We start from the raw sequence: 17,211 nt of genomic DNA, 5'->3' as shown, positions 1-17,211 counted from the left end.
AGTTTGAGCCCCGCATCAGGCTCTGTGCTGACAGCTCAGAGCCTGGAGCCTGCTTCAGATTCTGTGTCTCCCTCTCTCTCTGCCCCTTCCCCACTCACACTCTGTCTCTGTCTCTGTCTCTCTCTCTCTCTCTCAAAAATAAGTAAACATTAAAAAAAGAATGAAATTGGGGCGCCTGGGTGGCTCAGTCGGTTAAGCGGCCGACTTCGGCTCAGGTCATGATCTCGCGGTCCGTGGGTTCGAGCCCCGCGTCGGGCTCTGTGCTGACAGCTCAGAGCCTGGAGCCTGTTTCAGATTCTGTGTCTCCCTCTCTCTCAGACCCTCTCCCGTTCATGCTCTGCCTCTCTCTGTCTCAAAAATAAATAAACGTTAAAAAAAATAAAATAGCTTGCTTCTAACCTCTAAAAAAAAAAAAATGAAATCTTGTCATTTGTAACAACACAGATGGGATCTAGAGAGTATAATGCTAAGTGAAATAAGTCCGTCAGAGAAAGACAAATACCATATGATTCCAGTCACATGTAGAAGTTAAGAAATAAAACAAATGAACAAAGGAAACAACAAAGACAAACCAAGAAACAGAGTCTTAACTCCAGAAAACAAACTGATGGTTACCAGAAAGGAGGTGGGTGGGGGGTTGGGTGAAATATGTGCTGGGGCTTAAGCATATACTCACCATGAAGACCACTCAGTAATATATAGAATTTTTGAATTACTATATTGTACACCTAATCACTTCTTGGCCTTTGGCTAAGATCAAGTGTACTCTATTGTACACCTGAAACTAATAATATAACACTGTATGTTAACCGTACTGGAATTGAAATAAAATAATGCAAAGAATTCTTTGCAAATGTGCAATTGTGTGTAACTGTATTTATAGGATAAATTCCTAGAAGTGATACTGTTGCAGTTTATTTTGAAGGCTGTACAACTGATAGACTTTTGTTCAGGATTTATGTCTGAATTTGTTTTGTAATTTTTAATCTTAGGTTTGAGCAACCAATATTTTACTCTGAACTTGTAGTTACATAATTGAAATTCATATAGAAAAATTTGTTTATGATTTTCAATCTGGAATTCTTTAGCCTAAATACTCGCTTCCCAATGGAATGATTGCTTGTATACTTTTTTTTTTTAACTTAAAAGGTTTTGATAATGAGAGATATCTTAGGCACACAGCTATCATATTCTAGCAGTTTGTACATCCCTCCTATTCTGCCAAGAATCTGTGCTTTGTAAATATCAATCCAAGACATTTAGCAACCGTAGGAGGCATAGCCGATATTGAAAAGAATGATTTATATTTAGCATTTCTGCTGTTCCTCTTTTCATGTCATTTGGATATATACATGTGTAGGCATGTTTTAAAAAAAACTAATAATTTTTAGGTTGGAAGAATATTTCACAGAATTTTCTGAATTTGCTTTTGGGTTAAATTTTTCCCCATTTTGTTAATAAAAAATGAATTAGAAATGAAACTTTCTTTACATTTCTTTGTCCTTGAATTTGGTCTCTTGATTAGTACATATCTTGCTGATCCGTGCAAGTAGTTCATGAACTGTAAAGAATAAAATCCATAGGATTCTGTCATCAGCTACATTCGGTGAATATTTTCAACCAGATTTTAGTACTCATTTTTCAGACTTAATGTCATTTGGGGAGAATCTTAATTCATAGCTGAAAAACTAAATATGTTGCAAAGCCAGTGATAAATTCCTTGTTTGTGTTGCAAAACTAATTATAAATTCCTTGTTTATGTTGAACTCTTGCTAGGGAAAGATTCTGGGGGGTGGATTTTATTTATCTTTTTAAAGGAATAAATATTATTCAAATCACCTTGGTAACAGCTGGACCACAGTCATGCAATATGTTTAGTATCACTTTCTGAGTTAGTTGATGTTGGTCTGGAGTTGACAACACTGATTTTCAGTGAGATAGAAGATTTATCATTTTTAAAATAAGAAGTGAAATTTACTTTTTAAGAAAATTGCAATCACTAGGTTTAGAAGGCAAAACAGATTTCACCATTCTGAGAATGGCGAATTATTTTCTATGTGAAGAATATGTTAAGTGGCGGCCTTTTTGGTTGGGTCTCAGAGTCTACTACATGTGAAAGAAAATAAATCTCATTGTTTTTTTTTTTTTAATTTTTTTTTCAACGTTTTTATTTATTTTTGGGACAGAGAGAGACAGAGCATGAATGGGGGAGGGGCAGAGAGAGAGGGAGACACAGAATCGGAAACAGGCTCCAGGCTCCGAGCCATCAGCCCAGAGCCTGATGCGGGGCTCGAACTTCCGGACCGTGAGATCGTGTCCTGGCTGAAGTCGGACGCTTAACCGACTGCGCCACCCAGGCGCCCCCAAATCTCATTGTTTTTTTAAAGACACTAAAATGTGATGACTGTTCTCAATGTATGTATGAATATCCATGCACATACAGATATGTGTTATGTATACACTCATACAGTGTGTGTGTGCATATATAAAAATTGTATATATTTTTATAAGTGTAGAAACTGTCATTTGAAAACAGTAAGGACTTGCAAGAAAATCTTTTGGTGGGCATTGGGAGGAGCACTGTTTTATGGTTATTGGTGGGTGGTAATGCTCTGGTGAGCCAGTCTTCCCCTCAGCTATTTCACACCAAGACAGAGCTGGGTAGAAATCACGCAACCTGTTAAGGGAGGAAGGGGTGAGATGGTGACCCATTTTAACATAGTTTAATATGTAATGGTTTTGTCGAACGTAAAGTCAAGCATTTCCTGTTTCATATGCTTATAGAGTCCTTAGTGGTCATATATTTCTCTGGGAGAATGTTAGCTACAGCTGAAAGTATGGCCGAGGATGTTTAAGGACATACAACTTAGTGCGTCTTTGTTTGGTAGCTGTCTCTTGACTTTTTTCGAATTTGGAGCTGAAAGATGGCCATGCTGTTTCTGTATTATCTGAGCATTATTGCAACTTTGTTTTCACCATTCATAGATAAGAACTTTCAGAGGAGTCTACTTCTCTCTATGTGATTGTCTAATGAAACTTTTCGCCCACCCATTAGATGGCATCACTGGATATTGTAAGTATAGGAAAATGCTGGCTTTGATGGCAATTCATTTCCCAGAGGGTCCCCTATTCTGGAAAGTCTCCTGAATAATGAACACACATTCCCTGAAGCATGGTGTCCCCTGCCGTGGATTTGTGAGTATTATAGCGTCTAACATTGAAACAGAAGTACTCTAGAAAACATAAAACAGCCTCAAATAAATTACAGTTAATATTCTCACAGATTCAAGAGGATGTTGTATTGAACAAATTAGGATACATTACTACATAAAACACCAATTGGATAACAAAATAATGTTCCTAGAGATAAAAAATCTACTTCCCTACCCTTCCCCATCACTAATAAACAGTCATTCAACATTAATTTCATATGCAATCAGAAAAAAAGGCACACATTTAGAATTCAAAGCAACATTTCAAAAGTGCAAAACCATATACTAAAGTATCTCTAGACTGCAGGACTCTAAGTAATTTTTAAAATTTCCTATTTATACTTTTATGCATTTTCCAAACTTTCTATAAGAATAAAGATAATTCAAGGACTTAGCTTTATACTATTATTTAGACATCAGTTACTGAAAGGAAACCAGCTGATATGCTAGGAAGAAAAATTAGATTAATGAGAATTATCTTTATCCTCTCATAAATTATGAGTCTTCCTTGAGTTAAGTAAGCTATTATAAATTATGAGGACATAAATATATGAAAACAGTACACCAATTTGAGTGCCTATAAAAAAGGCAGGTATGACACTTGAAAAAGACTTGTGAATATTCACATTTAATAGTATGCCTGGACACTGATTATGGTGATAAGTGATTAGAAGTATACTTTATATTCTAAAAAAAGGTAAGACAGTATATGCCAAAGGGTAGGACATATTCTTTCGATACTCCCTGATAACTAGGGCATGGGTATGAGACCTAATCATGGCCAAATTCCCCTGCATGGAACTTTGGATCCTGAGGGATTAACACAAAGGTGTGTTGGGTCAATAAGTGATTTTTTCTAGGTAGCTATTGCAGAATCCAGGGTCTGATGAAGCATCATCATCCTATTGAACCATTCCTGTAGCAGGAACTTGGGTAATGCCATGTCTCCCTTCATTACTGAGCCAACATGGTTTTCCAGAACTCAGGAGATTCTACAGATAATCTGATACCCATCCAGATTGTTAGCAATAGATTTATTTATGCTCCAGTAACAAATGCAGATATGGTGAGACTTTTGCATATATGATCCACCTCATGCCCTCTGACTGCCTTGTAGCGCCCATTCAAAGGGTGCTATCCTTGTTTTGGATATGTCTATTGGGCAGTTACCTGTGACTGATATGTGACAGATACATTGAATGCCCGCGGTATGCCAGCTACTGTTCTAGATGCTGGAGATACAGACATGAAAGAGACCACATTTACTTATTTCACAAAGCTTACATTCTCATTGAAGGAAGATAGAAAATAAACATGTTAAACCAGTGAGATAGTTTTGGGTATAGTCACGAGATATGAAGATGATAAAACGGGAGAGTGTAGTGAGGAGAGTGTGCAACATTAGGTAGGATAACCAAGGATGGCTTTTGAGGAAGTGGTATTTAATTGTGACTAAGCAGATGGGAAGGTCCACAGAAGGAGTATTCCTAGGTAATAGGACTATAAATGCAAAGGTCCTGAGACAGAAATGACCTTGGCGCACGTGATTAGAATCTAGTGGATGAGTGATGAGTGGAACGAGATGAGGTGGAAGAGATTGACAGGCCAGTCATATGGGGCAAATCCCAGTAAGGATTTCAAGCAGAAAGCCTTTGTAGGATTTTAAGCAGGAAAGTGATGTAATATGAATTGATTTATGCGTATGAAAGATCATTCTGGCTATTCTGTGCAAGCTTTAGGGAAGAAGCATGGAGGAAGAGGAATTGGTTAGGAGCCTGTTGCAATAGGCAGATAAAAGGTATTGCTTACTTGGCTAGGGCTGTAGCCATGGAGAAGTGGTTTCTACCGGCTGTTCTCAAGCACAGATGTTCTATGAGAGATGATGCTGGCATGCTAGCCACTTCGGCATGTGCTTTCCAATGTACAGTTGAAGATGAGATTTAGAGTCTGTTGTAGGGTATGGAGCAGGGGTGTGTGTGATACTCAGTGTTTAACGTGAAGGAGAGTATAAAATGCCAGAAGCAAAGCAGTGTTGGCATTCTCCTTTGTGTGGGAAAGCCAGCATTGTGTTGCTAAAAGACAGGATTAGCTAAAACTTTCATCCAGGAATATTCAAAAGAGAACTGAATGAGTATTCTGTTCTGCTTTGAGATCTTATGTTTTTTTGTTTATTTTTAAGATTTTATTTTTATGTAACCTCTACACCGAGCGTGGGGCTCAAACTCACAACCCCGAGATCAAGAGTCGCACGCTTCACCGACTGAGCCAGCCAGGCACCCCGAGATGTGTATGTTGTTAATGTCCTTTAAAGGATAAACGTTGGGGCGCGTGGGTGATTCAGTCTGTTAAGTGCCCGACTTCGGCTCAGGTCATGATCTTGCGGTTCATGAGTTCGAGCCCCACATCAGGCTTGGTGCTGACAGCTCAGAGCCCGGAGCCTGCTTCGGATTCTGTGACTCCCTCTCACTCTGCCCCTCCTCCATTTGTGCTCTGTTTCTCTCTTTCAAAAATAAATATTTAAAAATTTTAAAGGATAAATGTTGCCCTCAGGGGTGAAGGAAACGTTAGAGTACGTCACACAATGAATGAGATCGTGCAACTATAAACGTACGAAGCATTTACTATGACCATGAGGAAGTGGCATTGCATTGATTTTATCTTTTCAGTGTTCTAGGAAATGGATTTTATAAATAATCTAGGTTGCTCTTTTATAATTTTTTTTTTCAACGTTTATTTATTTTTGGGACAGAGAGAGACAGAGCATGAACGGGGGAGGGGCAGAGAGAGAGGGAGACACAGAATCGGAAACAGGCTCCAGGCTCGGAGCCATCAGCCCAGAGCCTGACGCGGGGCTCGAACTCCCGGACCGCGAGATCGTGACCTGGCTGAAGTCGGACGCTTAACCGACTGCGCCACCCAGGCGCCCCTCTAGGTTGCTCTTTTAGAGAAAAACTTTAATTTCAAAAAGCCATTTACGTCTTCATTGCAGCGATCCCTCAACTGCTAGACCTAGGCATAAGCCTTTCACCTGCGGCCTGTTATCTAACACAGCCTCTTTTAAAATATGTAATTTCGAAGGGTTTCCTCGCTGGCTGAATCATTTCTGTGTACCTTAGTAGCAGAAATCATAATACAGCTACAAAAATTGGACTGAATTCTGGGATACCAAGCTGCTCCTTCTCTGAGGAAATTCCAATTTAGTGGCCGTGGAGGTAGTGTATGTTTTTGAACACCTATATCCCCCCTCAGCCTCTACCACAGGCCTCTGAGATTGGACTATCTCGTAGATCCTTTGAGAAACAAGAAATGCAGGGCCAGAGGAGAGGTTGACTTGAACACAGCACTGGTGTGGAATTGCGTTACCTTGACTTGTCTTGGATCTGTGGGTTGTCTTGGTGTGTATTTTTGTTTTTGTTTTACCTGTTTTGTTGTTTTGTTTGTTTGTTTGGTAAAAACACAAATTTGCCAGCCAGACTGGAAATGTTTTCTGGTTTTTCTTCATCAAAGGGCGCTCTCCCTAGCGGTCTTCTCTGTCAAGGACTTTCTCTCTTTAACTTTGGTTAAAGCTTGGTTATGTTCCATATGTGAGCAGAGTTCAACTGATTAGGGAAAAGTCACTCTAGAGAAAAGACTCTAATTGTGAGACCAGATGGTAAGCATTATTCCGCTGATGGGGTTGTGTAGATTTGAGGGAAGGTGTGGTAATACGATCTCATTCTGCAGCTGTGACCTGTTGTTCCAAAACAGCCTCCTTCCTCCCTGCTTTTTACGTCTACATTCCAGCACCTCTCCTTCCATCTTTGTGGGCATCGGGGCCTCACAGATTGATTTGACAGATGCGTAAGACAGGAATGAAGCTTGCTCTAAGAAGAGCAACTTCCGCTATTCATTCTAACCCATGGATATTTTTTGAATATCTGTCTCCCCCTGTTACATGTAGCATGGCAGATTGTGCAGAATGTAGCCACTCTTGTTCAGCACGCTGAGAGACGGTTGCCCAGGACTCAAATTGCCATGAGCCTATCCTGTCTTTAAGGCGTCTGCAGCTGAAGTCTCGCAGGTGCCTCAAAGTTAAGATCAGTAAACTCGAGGGCATTATCTCTGTTCGCCTCCTCTCCCCTCAGAAAACACCAGCCAACCCTTTCTCCTGTGTTTCCTCCTTCAATGAAAGGTAGCGACTTACTTCCTTCACCACCCCCTCCAACCCCCACCATGGAAAACCTAGAGGCACATCTAGACTCTTTCCATCTTCCCCATTTCATGCAGTCCGTTTCCTAATATTGGCACTGCTCTAATTCAGGCTTTCTGTAGTTCTCTGGAATTTGGGAACATCTGATGTTTTTGTCTTTATTTTTATCCAAATTATTTTCTTCCTTCCACTGTATTAGAGCATTCCATGTTCAGTGAGACACAGACCAGTGAGGCCAATGACATTAGACTCTCACAGAGGGAAGTGTAAGTGAAAATCTTTCTTACGAGCTCTGTGGGTTTATTGTAATATGTGGCAAGGCCTGAGAACCAGTGCTGTGCTGGAGAAATTTCAAATATCTTAGCCAGGTGCACAAGGCCTTCATGACCTTGGCCATCTTATCTTCTGCCACTTCTGCTTCTGACTTTAAAATCAATAACCATAAACTACTTATGATTCCTTTTTATTTCCCTACTGTTGCATACCATTCCTTGTGGGAATACATCCATCAGAGATGTCCTGGAAACATGCAAACTACACAAAGCACTGTCCCTATCAAGTACTACATCCAGTAGCGTGCCATCTTGGTATAGGTGCTGAGCTGACCCATGAGAACCTCCAAAATAATGTGGGGCTCCTGTGCTTCCCTGTGTTCCCTCTCTTTTCCTTCTTCTTATCTTCCTTGGACTCAACAGCAAGTCCTTGGAATCTCATAATCAGGGTGGTATCATTTCAGAGCTTCCTGAAATGCCAGGTCTTCTCCAGTCCAAAACGTGCTTCCACATTGTGCCCTTGCAGGAAATCTGCTCTGGTTCTGTGCTACACCAGCCTTCACTTATTATGCCACTGACATTGGCGATAGGTAGTATAGTCCAGTAGATGTACAGGGTATAGAGAGCTTTTACATGTTGTATCTCAGCGTGATCCTCAGCACTCCCTATGGAGTAGGCAAGGAGCTGTTACTTTTCCACTTTACTGATGTGGAGATGAGGTTCTTTTTACTCTTACTCGGCATGTACTCGAGTCTCTGCAGATTAGGTGTCAATAGGGTCCATAATGCACATCTCAAGTCCCATCACCCAATTGAATTATGGTTGGCTACTTATTACTAAAGGGGCCTGGGTGTAGTTATTGTTTTTAAAAGCTTGAGGGTAGGGGCACCTGGGTGGCTCCGTAAGCGTCTGACTTCAGCTCAGGTCATGATCTCATAGCTTGTGAGTTCGAGCCCCATGTTGGGCTCTGTGCTGACAGCTCAGAGCCTGGAGCCTGCTTTGGATTCTATGTCTCTCTCTCTCTCTCTCTTTCTCTCTCTCTCTCTCTTTCTCTGCCCCTCCCCCGCTGGTGTTCGTTTTCTCTCTCTCAAAAATAAACATTAAAAAAATTTTTCATTAAAGAAGTTTGGGGGTAAATTCATAGTTGGAGCAAACTTGATTTCATAACATTCACTCACTATTTTTTATTTTATCTTTTAAAGATTTTATTTTTAAGTAATCTCTACACTCAATGTGGGGCTTGAACTCATAACCCTGAGATCAAGAGTAGCATGTTCTACTGACCGAGCCAGGCAGGCGCCCCACTCACTAACTATTGTTTAGAAGCCTCACCTCCTTGGAATGTTCCAGGCCCCCACTTTCCACTTCTGTGGTCCATCTTCACTTTTGGTCAGTGTGGTCCTTGGCACCTCTGAAAGAGGAGGGAAGGGAGAAGAAGGGAAAATGGTATGATTGGTTTTAGATGTTGATTTTTGAGGCCTGTACTATGAGTCCCTCGAATTACTCAAGTCTTAAAGAACCAAGCACAGGGTATTGGGACTGTGTGATTGGGCCTGTGATCCTAGTACTGAAAACAGTTCCTTTCAGTGAAGAAGGGAGAGGACTCCAAGTTCCTCAATGAAGTATCCACATATATTAGCTCCTGTGTCAGGATGGTGTTTCCCACTTCCTGTCTCTAATCTAGCAAGTCTCCTTGCCTTTTTTTTTTTTTTTTTTTTTTCGGTCTAAAAGTAAGGCCTATGGGCTAGTTTCTGAGACTATGGCTTTTATTAAAAAGATCTTGCTTTTTTTGAATTTTAAAAGTTGGAAAAAAATTATAAGCGACAAATGACTGTAGTTGAATTCTGTCACTTAAAGTCCTGTGGGAATAAGAATGTTCCCTTCTTCTGCCCAGGAGGAGAAAAAGATCATTTTATTTAAAATAAATCTGTTGAGCTGCATGTTGCTGGTATCTAATCAAGCTCTGAATTTGAGTTCAATTAGAGCTTTGATAAAAGAAAGGGAAAGGAAACTTGCAAGAATGCTCTCCCATTCATGAAGGGCCTGCGTGTTTTTAGTTTCCAAGTAAATGGAATAATGGGACCATGCATTTTCCATCCAAGCATTTTCCACCCTGAGAATAATTCCCTTCCTGGCTTCTCAATGAATAATGCATTATTTCTGAAACCCAAGAGGCAATTCCTTTGATTTCCCTTTATGTTTAGCTTTCTGAGTGATTTTCAAGCAAGGAAATTCAAGGACTTGGAATGAATGCTTTATTAACATTTTTACTTGAAGTTCAAATAGCTCCTTGGCTATTATCTCCTGATATTTGAAATATTTTTTTTTCTCTCTAAGGAGAATCTAAGGTATTGTATTTATTAGAAAATGAAGCACCTTGGACAGTCTTCAAAGTGAATAGCAGTTGAAAGCCAATACACATTTGCGTTTTAGAACAAAGAGCTTTATGGGGGTACTTTTCTTCTTTATTTTCATTTCCCTGCTGAACAGGCTCAAAAAAGAAACCTCACATTCAAAACAGGGCTGTTTGGATACTAAATCTCATGTGTTTATGTTTTACAAAACTCAACCCTTGAGGCTAGTACAAATCCACAACCCCCGTCCAAGCCACTTAGGCCAGTGCCATTTAAATCTGAAGATGCTTCAGTGGTCATCCTGTTCCCTGTCTGTTCACCGCGTGGCCTGATTGCACATACGGGTGAGCGATGATGGGACGGGGTGGTGCCCACCGGTTGTGTTAGCCCATGTCCTCTTGGCCAAGGATCCCTGCAGATCCTGGAGTGCCACGGTGGTAGATTTTAGTACTGTTTCACAACCTCTACTTTCCCTGGGAGTCAAATGAGTGATTTCAGCAACAAAATCAACTGGAATTAAGAATTTCCATTCTTTTTACACGTAGAGTAAAAGCCCAAACAATTCAGAATAGTTGGGGAAGAAATGAAAGTTGATCTAAATTAGTAAAACACCTAAACCATAAAATTTGGGTTAAAATATTTAATTTTCTTAAGTTCAGGAAGCAGGAATATAACATAGCATTTTCCTAGTTCCTTCACCTATCTGATGGGGTAATGGTTTCTCTCCCCGATGGCTATTAAAGTGCTGCTAAAATTAGTATTTGTAAGGCCTATAGAAAAGCACCTTTTAAGTGATTGTTGAATAGAAAATAAACATCCATCTTCCTGTTGGAAATTTCTCTTTCCAAGTAGGCCCGTGATACTGAGCAGATCATAACAGTATTATTGTTGATACTGATAAAATATACTTAACGATTATTTTCTCAGCACCCATTTACTCCTTACAATAAGCCTGATGAGGTAAATGTAATCATTTGTATTTTTCACATTAGAAAACTGAGGTAAGAAAGTAATTGCCTAAATTCACTCAGTTTTCTAAATAGCAAAGCAAGGATTTGAGTTCATTCAGCCTGAATTCAGAAATTATGCCTTAATCAAACATTAAAGGACATTTGTCACAGGGTTCCCTTCTGCTCCAAAACAATGTCATACTGCTAAAAACCCTATCTTTGTAAGGGTTGAGGGGTGTATCCCCCACTGTCTCAATTTCTTAGCAAACTGTATGTTTTGCTCAAAGTAGTCATCATCTTTATCTCATAAATACTCAATTTCAGTAGGGTTTGAATCAATGAGATTTTATTAAATTATTTTCTCACTAAATTTTTTTTTATTTTTACAGAAAATGAACATTTCATTTCAGATGATGATCTGGTGGCTTTGAATCTTAGTATTTTTATGTTGAACCAATGTCAAATTCACATGACGGTTGCTTGCTTCATAATTATATATATATATATATATATATATATATATATATATATATATATATATATATATTTTGTTCTTCCATTGTAAAATCCTCTTGATCCCTGTCCTTGTAGGTGCCTTTATCATCTGCTGGACTCCTGGATTGGTCTTGTTACTTCTTGATGTGTGCTGTCCGCAGTGTGACGTCTTGGCCTATGAGAAATTTTTCCTTCTGCTTGCTGAGTTCAACTCCGCCATGAACCCCATCATCTACTCCTACCGTGACAAGGAGATGAGCGCCACCTTCAGACAGATCCTCTGCTGCCAGCGCAGTGACAACACCAGTGGCCCCACAGAAGGCTCGGACCGCTCGGCTTCCTCCCTCAACCACACCATCTTGGCCGGAGTTCACAGCAATGACCACTCTGTGGTTTAGAAAGGAAACTAAGATGAGCAGCCAGCCATCATCGATTGAGGGATGAACGGCCTCCCCCTACCCAAATGCCAGGGCAAGGTGCGGTGTGAGAGAGAGAGGAAAAATAAACTCACGTACTTAAACACTAACCAATGGCAGTATTTGTTCCTAGACCCCACAAGACTTGAGATATGTGGAAAATTAGTTTATGTGACAACCCTCATCCTGATCCCCGTTCCTTTTGACAGTAGAAAGTGGAGATCATGCCATGGAATCCATAATAGACTCCAGGGTGTCCATTTAGACTACACTAACTAGACTTCAAAAGATTTTGTGTGGTTTGGTGCAAGTCAGAATAAATTCTGAGTAATTGAATCCACAACTTCATCTACATACAGGCTTCCCTCTTTTTATTTCTAAAGGATACATTTCATTTAATAAACATGTTTATGCCTATCAGCATGCTTGTGATGGATAAGACTGTAGGCTGTTGTTAAACTATTGTAACTCCATTTTTTTCCTTATGTAGGAAAATTGTGAATTAGAATTTTTTAGAGAGCATGCATGTAATGTATGTATGCAGTATGCCTTACTTAAAAAGATAAAAGGGTATCGATTTTAAATCTTCTAGGAAATAGAAGAACCTAGATGTCAAAGCCAGTATTTAGGTTGTGAAACAATGTTCTAATCATAATATTACCTTCTTGTCAAAGTGTTATAACACATCTAAAACAGGGAATGTAAGTTTATTACCAAAAGAATACATAGTCTAAAAGAAGTCATAGAAGATGAAGCACATATTTGTAATACCCAAGTGCATTCTAATTATCAGTACATCAGAAGAATTTTTAATAGCCTGTGTTTTTCTGTATTATAAAATAATACATAGTCATTGTAGAAAACTTGAAAAATGCAGAACTGTGTAAAACAGAAAAAATAATTACTGGTAATATCGTGACCCAGAAGTAACCACCGTTAACCACCGTAACCACAGCTTTCCCCCCGTGTATGCCTCTATGTATATCACATGCCTTTTTATATAATTGGGATCATACGTAAACAATTTTATAACCGTTTTTTTTTTTTTCCACTGCAGAGTTGCCACATTTTCCTATGGCGTTAAAAATTTTACAAAAACATAATTTTAGTGGCTATATAATATTCCATTTAATGGATGCAATTCCGTTTATTTAACCATTCCCACGTTGTTGACTACTTAGGTCATTTCTGATTTTTGCTATTATAAATAATGTTGCAAAATTTTGTGTACATAAAACTTTGTCCATATAATTGATGATTTACTTAGGACGTATTCCCATGAAGGATTTTTTTTTTTTAATGTGAAATGTCTTTTTATGCTCTTACCTTTTATAAAAAGGGATTTCCTGCTTTGCACCACATGGGTGGCAATTGTGAGGAAAGCCAGTGAAGTTACCTTTTTACAAAGGAAATGCAGTGGTCACTTTAGTTGAGAGTGACTTTTTCTCTATAACAAGATGGACTAGAAGCAGTCAATTGTCACAAATAGCCAGGACCCCCTAATTAATATGTCTAGCAATCCCAAATTTTGTTTGAGGAACCGATTTCCAGCTCTTGGTCGCCACGGCTGTAATGTAGAAGTGAAGACAATGCGAATAAATCAAACATGCCAAGAGAATAAAGGATCTTCGTATTAAGTAGCTTGGGACCCTCGTGTAGCAAATGGGTTGAGTGTGTCAGTATGTGACTGGATACTGTGTATTCTCTGGGAATCACCTCTAATAGATTCCCACCATAATGGGTGATACCTGTTTAATGAATTGTCCAGATGAACTAGTAATTGTACCAGTTTGTTATAAGTAACCAGTAAAGTCACAGTCATGAAGCAGGTATGGGAAAGTTGGGAGTATGTTTAAGAGAAAGATGTCCAGAAGTATCATTGTCTAGGAAGGAAGAGGTCAGCATTTGAGCAGAGGGCAGACTTGTAAGGTGCCCACGGTGGAAAGAACATGGGGAACCAGTTAGCAGAAACGTGTTTGCACATACTTTATCCAAAGTACAGAGCATTTTATGTTGGAAGTGAAAGAAATGAACTTGGACTTTCATGTGCATATATTCTGGACTATTTGAGTTAAAAACATACTAATTGGATCTTAATAAATTCATTTTCAATCAGTGTTTGGCAATGTGTGGTTCTGGTCCGTGTTGTTTCTGTTGCTCAGGAATCTTCCAGCTTGCATCGCAAGGTGCCTTCCTTCTGTGGACAACTTCATGTCCCCGTCACCAGGCCTTCTGACCTCTTGGGGTGAAGCAACCATGTGCTTCCCCAACTCAGAACTGCTTTTTTTCTGTCAGTAATAAGTCTTACTCTTAACATGAGTTTCTTTTGGAAAAAGTGAGTTTATAAAAACATTATGATGACTTTATGAAAAACTTGGAGTTTATAGAATCACAGTGATCTTCATGCTTATCAATTTTAATAACTAACAAAAGTCATGAGTATCTTCCAATGATATGCTAATTATATTCTTTTTGTTGTGTTGCTAAGATGGTAAAAAAAGTTAACATTTATTCAAAGGAATGAAGGTCTCCATGACATTTGGAAGAGAGTTCTGAACCTTTAAATTTAGGTGGATATAAGATTGTTAGAAATCAGATATCTTAGAATTCTTCTTCACAAATTATTCACCCCTCACATATTCCATTTTTTAAATTAGTGAAACCATGATTTCCTAGTCTTGAAACATCAGCCGATATACAATTAATGAATCATACTGGTTTTCCCATTTTCTTTCTCAATTAACCATTAGGTTCCACTGTCCGTCTTCCTTCTAATTTATTCTGCTAGTCCCTCAACTTTTGAAATATAATTTTGTGATCTTGTTTCTAGCTCTTTTTCTTAAACCCAGCTTGTGACTCGTGCTAAATCAAAACTGTAGAAACATGTCTTAATTGGGTCCCTTCATTACACCAAGGTAAGAACATTTTTCTGGCAAGACTTTTTGAAACAAATCACTCATTTTTAACACCAAGTGAGCTTCACCTGACCCTAAACCCTCAGAAGGATTGGGGTTTGTTTGTGTGTTGGGACGGGCTTGGGTTTAGGTGTCATCTGACAGAAGAAATGTGTATAACTGAGGGCCAAAATGGGTCAGCACTCTTCCAAAGCAGGGTCCGTTCATCCTGTAACATTCACCTGTAACTTGATAGTCTATACCTAAAATCTCAGGTTCTTCTGGGAAATTTGTAATTCTCATATCTATAAATTATTTACTAATAATGTGCTTAAAAATGTGTTGTGTAAAGACCCTTTTAAAATCTAAAGCAGAGGTTGGCAAACTAGGACTCATTGACCAAATCTACCAGTTTTTGTATGAACTAAGGATGAGCTTTACATTCTTAAATGATTGGAGGGTTGAGGCAGAGGAATATTTTGTAAGACATGGAAATTATATGAACTTCAAATTTCAGTGTCAAAGAGTTTTATTGGCATTCAGCCACACTCATCAGTTTATTGTTTATGGCTTTTTTTTGGTACTACAATGGCAGAATTGAATAGTTGCAACAGAGATCATCCCTCAAAGCCTAAAGTATTTACTCTCTGACCAGTTGCAGAAAAACTGTGCCAACCCTTGATTTAGAGAATTCCATTTTCACTCCTGCTGTCCTTCTCATTTGACTATATATTGTTTATTGGAAAAGGAAGGAGAACTTGAACATACTATAATCTCTTGAGCTCTAGACTGCAGAAAAAACTATCAATTGCATTTCTCATACTAAACATAATTTTTATTTTGAAACAATCTCAAACTTAAAGTTTGCCAAATTTATAGAACATTTTTCCTGAACTACGTGTTAAGTTGCCAACACGATGCCCCATCATCCTTGGTTACTGTGTAATTCCTACAGGCAATATTCTCTTTCACAACCTCAATACAACCAATCAAAATCAGGAAATTATCACTGATAAACTACCATTTAATTCACAGCCCCATTCAAGTTTCACCGATTTTTCCACTAATATCCCTTGCAGCAAAAGAATCCTGCCTGGGTTGCTGGTTGTATTTAGTTACCACATTTCTTGAGTCTTCTTCAATCTTGAACAATCCCTAAGTCTTTTCTTGACCTTCATGACCTTGTCATTTCAAGATCACAGGTCAGTCACTTTGTAGAATGTCTCTGCATCTGTGTTTATCTAATATTTCTTTATAATTAGATTCATGTTTATCTTTGGTAAAAGAACACAGAAGTGCTGCTGTGGTTCTTCTCACTGTATCCTGGCAAGTAGCCAACCATGTTGATTTGTTCCGTTTCTGATGATGTCAACTTTGATTACTTAAGGTGTTTCCTGTCAGTTTCTCCACTGTGAAGAAAACTACTCTTTGTTTGTTTTCTTCTTTGTAATAATAGTATTTTGTAGGAAATATTCTATTCCTCCTGGAATTGTAATGTCTAGTCTTCGCATCCATTGGTATTTCTTGGATGAACGGATCATTACTCTGATAGTTGCCAAATGATGAATTTCTAATTCTTTTTTCTCACAATTTTTAGTTTGCTTTCTACTATCAGGAAAAGTTCTGTCCTCTCCCATTCATTTATATCAGTATGGGCTCATGGATCCCAATTTTATTCAATTAGTTAGAACGTTGCTAACATTTTAAAATTAAACTTTCCCTTTCAGATTATCGTAGATTCCAATGCAGTTGTAAGAAGCACTGTGGACAGATTTCTCTACCCTTTACCCAGTTTTCCCAGGGAAACTGGGACAATATCTTGCAAAACCATAGTATAAATCACAAGTAGGATATTGACGTTGATCCATGTATAGAGTGGTTCTACTATCACAAAGATCCCTCCTGTTGTACTTTTGTAGCCCCAGTCCTTGGGGCTCACCCCCATCCTGACCCCTGGCAATCACTAATCTGTTCTCCAGTTCTTCAAATACATTCTAACTATTTTTCATACAGAAACTTTTAAAACTTCTTTATAACAATAGTTTCGTGGGGCTGATACTTCCCTAGAGGTTGTGAGTGTATGTTAAGAGAGACTTTTGTGGTTATAAAAATTATACAAACTTCTAAATAGTTCAAGGAATACAGAAACGAATAAAGTAGAAAGTAAAAATCTCTCCTGATGGATGGAAGCTAGGCCACACATCTCTGTTGCACATATTGCCTAATAAACAGAGACCCTCACAAAGTGAGCTTACATTTTGTTTTATGAAACTCTCAAATGTCTTCGCACTGGCATCAGGGAAGCCAGAATTCATTTTGCTTTGTATAATATTGTTTATAATGGGTTTGTATTTAATCCCTGGCATCTTTCAGGAAGGAATCTTAGTTTACTTTGTATTCTCCACCTCACATAACACAGTATTAAGTAG

At 38.7% G+C, this 17,211-nt stretch overlaps 1 protein-coding gene across 6 annotated transcripts in view; it reads left to right on the top strand.

The window, feature by feature from the left end:
* Nucleotides 1–14,014, top strand: part of LPAR1 (lysophosphatidic acid receptor 1) — a 135,519-nt gene extending 121,505 nt beyond the window's left edge. For all 6 annotated transcript variants that reach the window (XM_043566423.1, XM_043566420.1, XM_043566424.1 and 3 more), the window contains one exon: nt 11,569–14,014. In XM_043566423.1, coding sequence (XP_043422358.1) covers nt 11,569–11,870 — 302 coding nt within the window. In that variant the 3' untranslated portion in view covers nt 11,871–14,014. The remainder of the gene's footprint in view (nt 1–11,568) is intronic.
* The last annotated feature ends 3,197 nt before the right edge of the window (nt 14,015–17,211 follow it).

Source organism: Prionailurus bengalensis, chromosome D4 (genome assembly GCF_016509475.1).
Source record: "Prionailurus bengalensis isolate Pbe53 chromosome D4, Fcat_Pben_1.1_paternal_pri, whole genome shotgun sequence".
Lineage (NCBI taxonomy): Eukaryota > Metazoa > Chordata > Mammalia > Carnivora > Felidae > Prionailurus > Prionailurus bengalensis.
The sequence above is the reverse complement of the archived record's forward strand: the minus strand, read 5'-3'. Positions and strand labels throughout refer to the sequence as shown.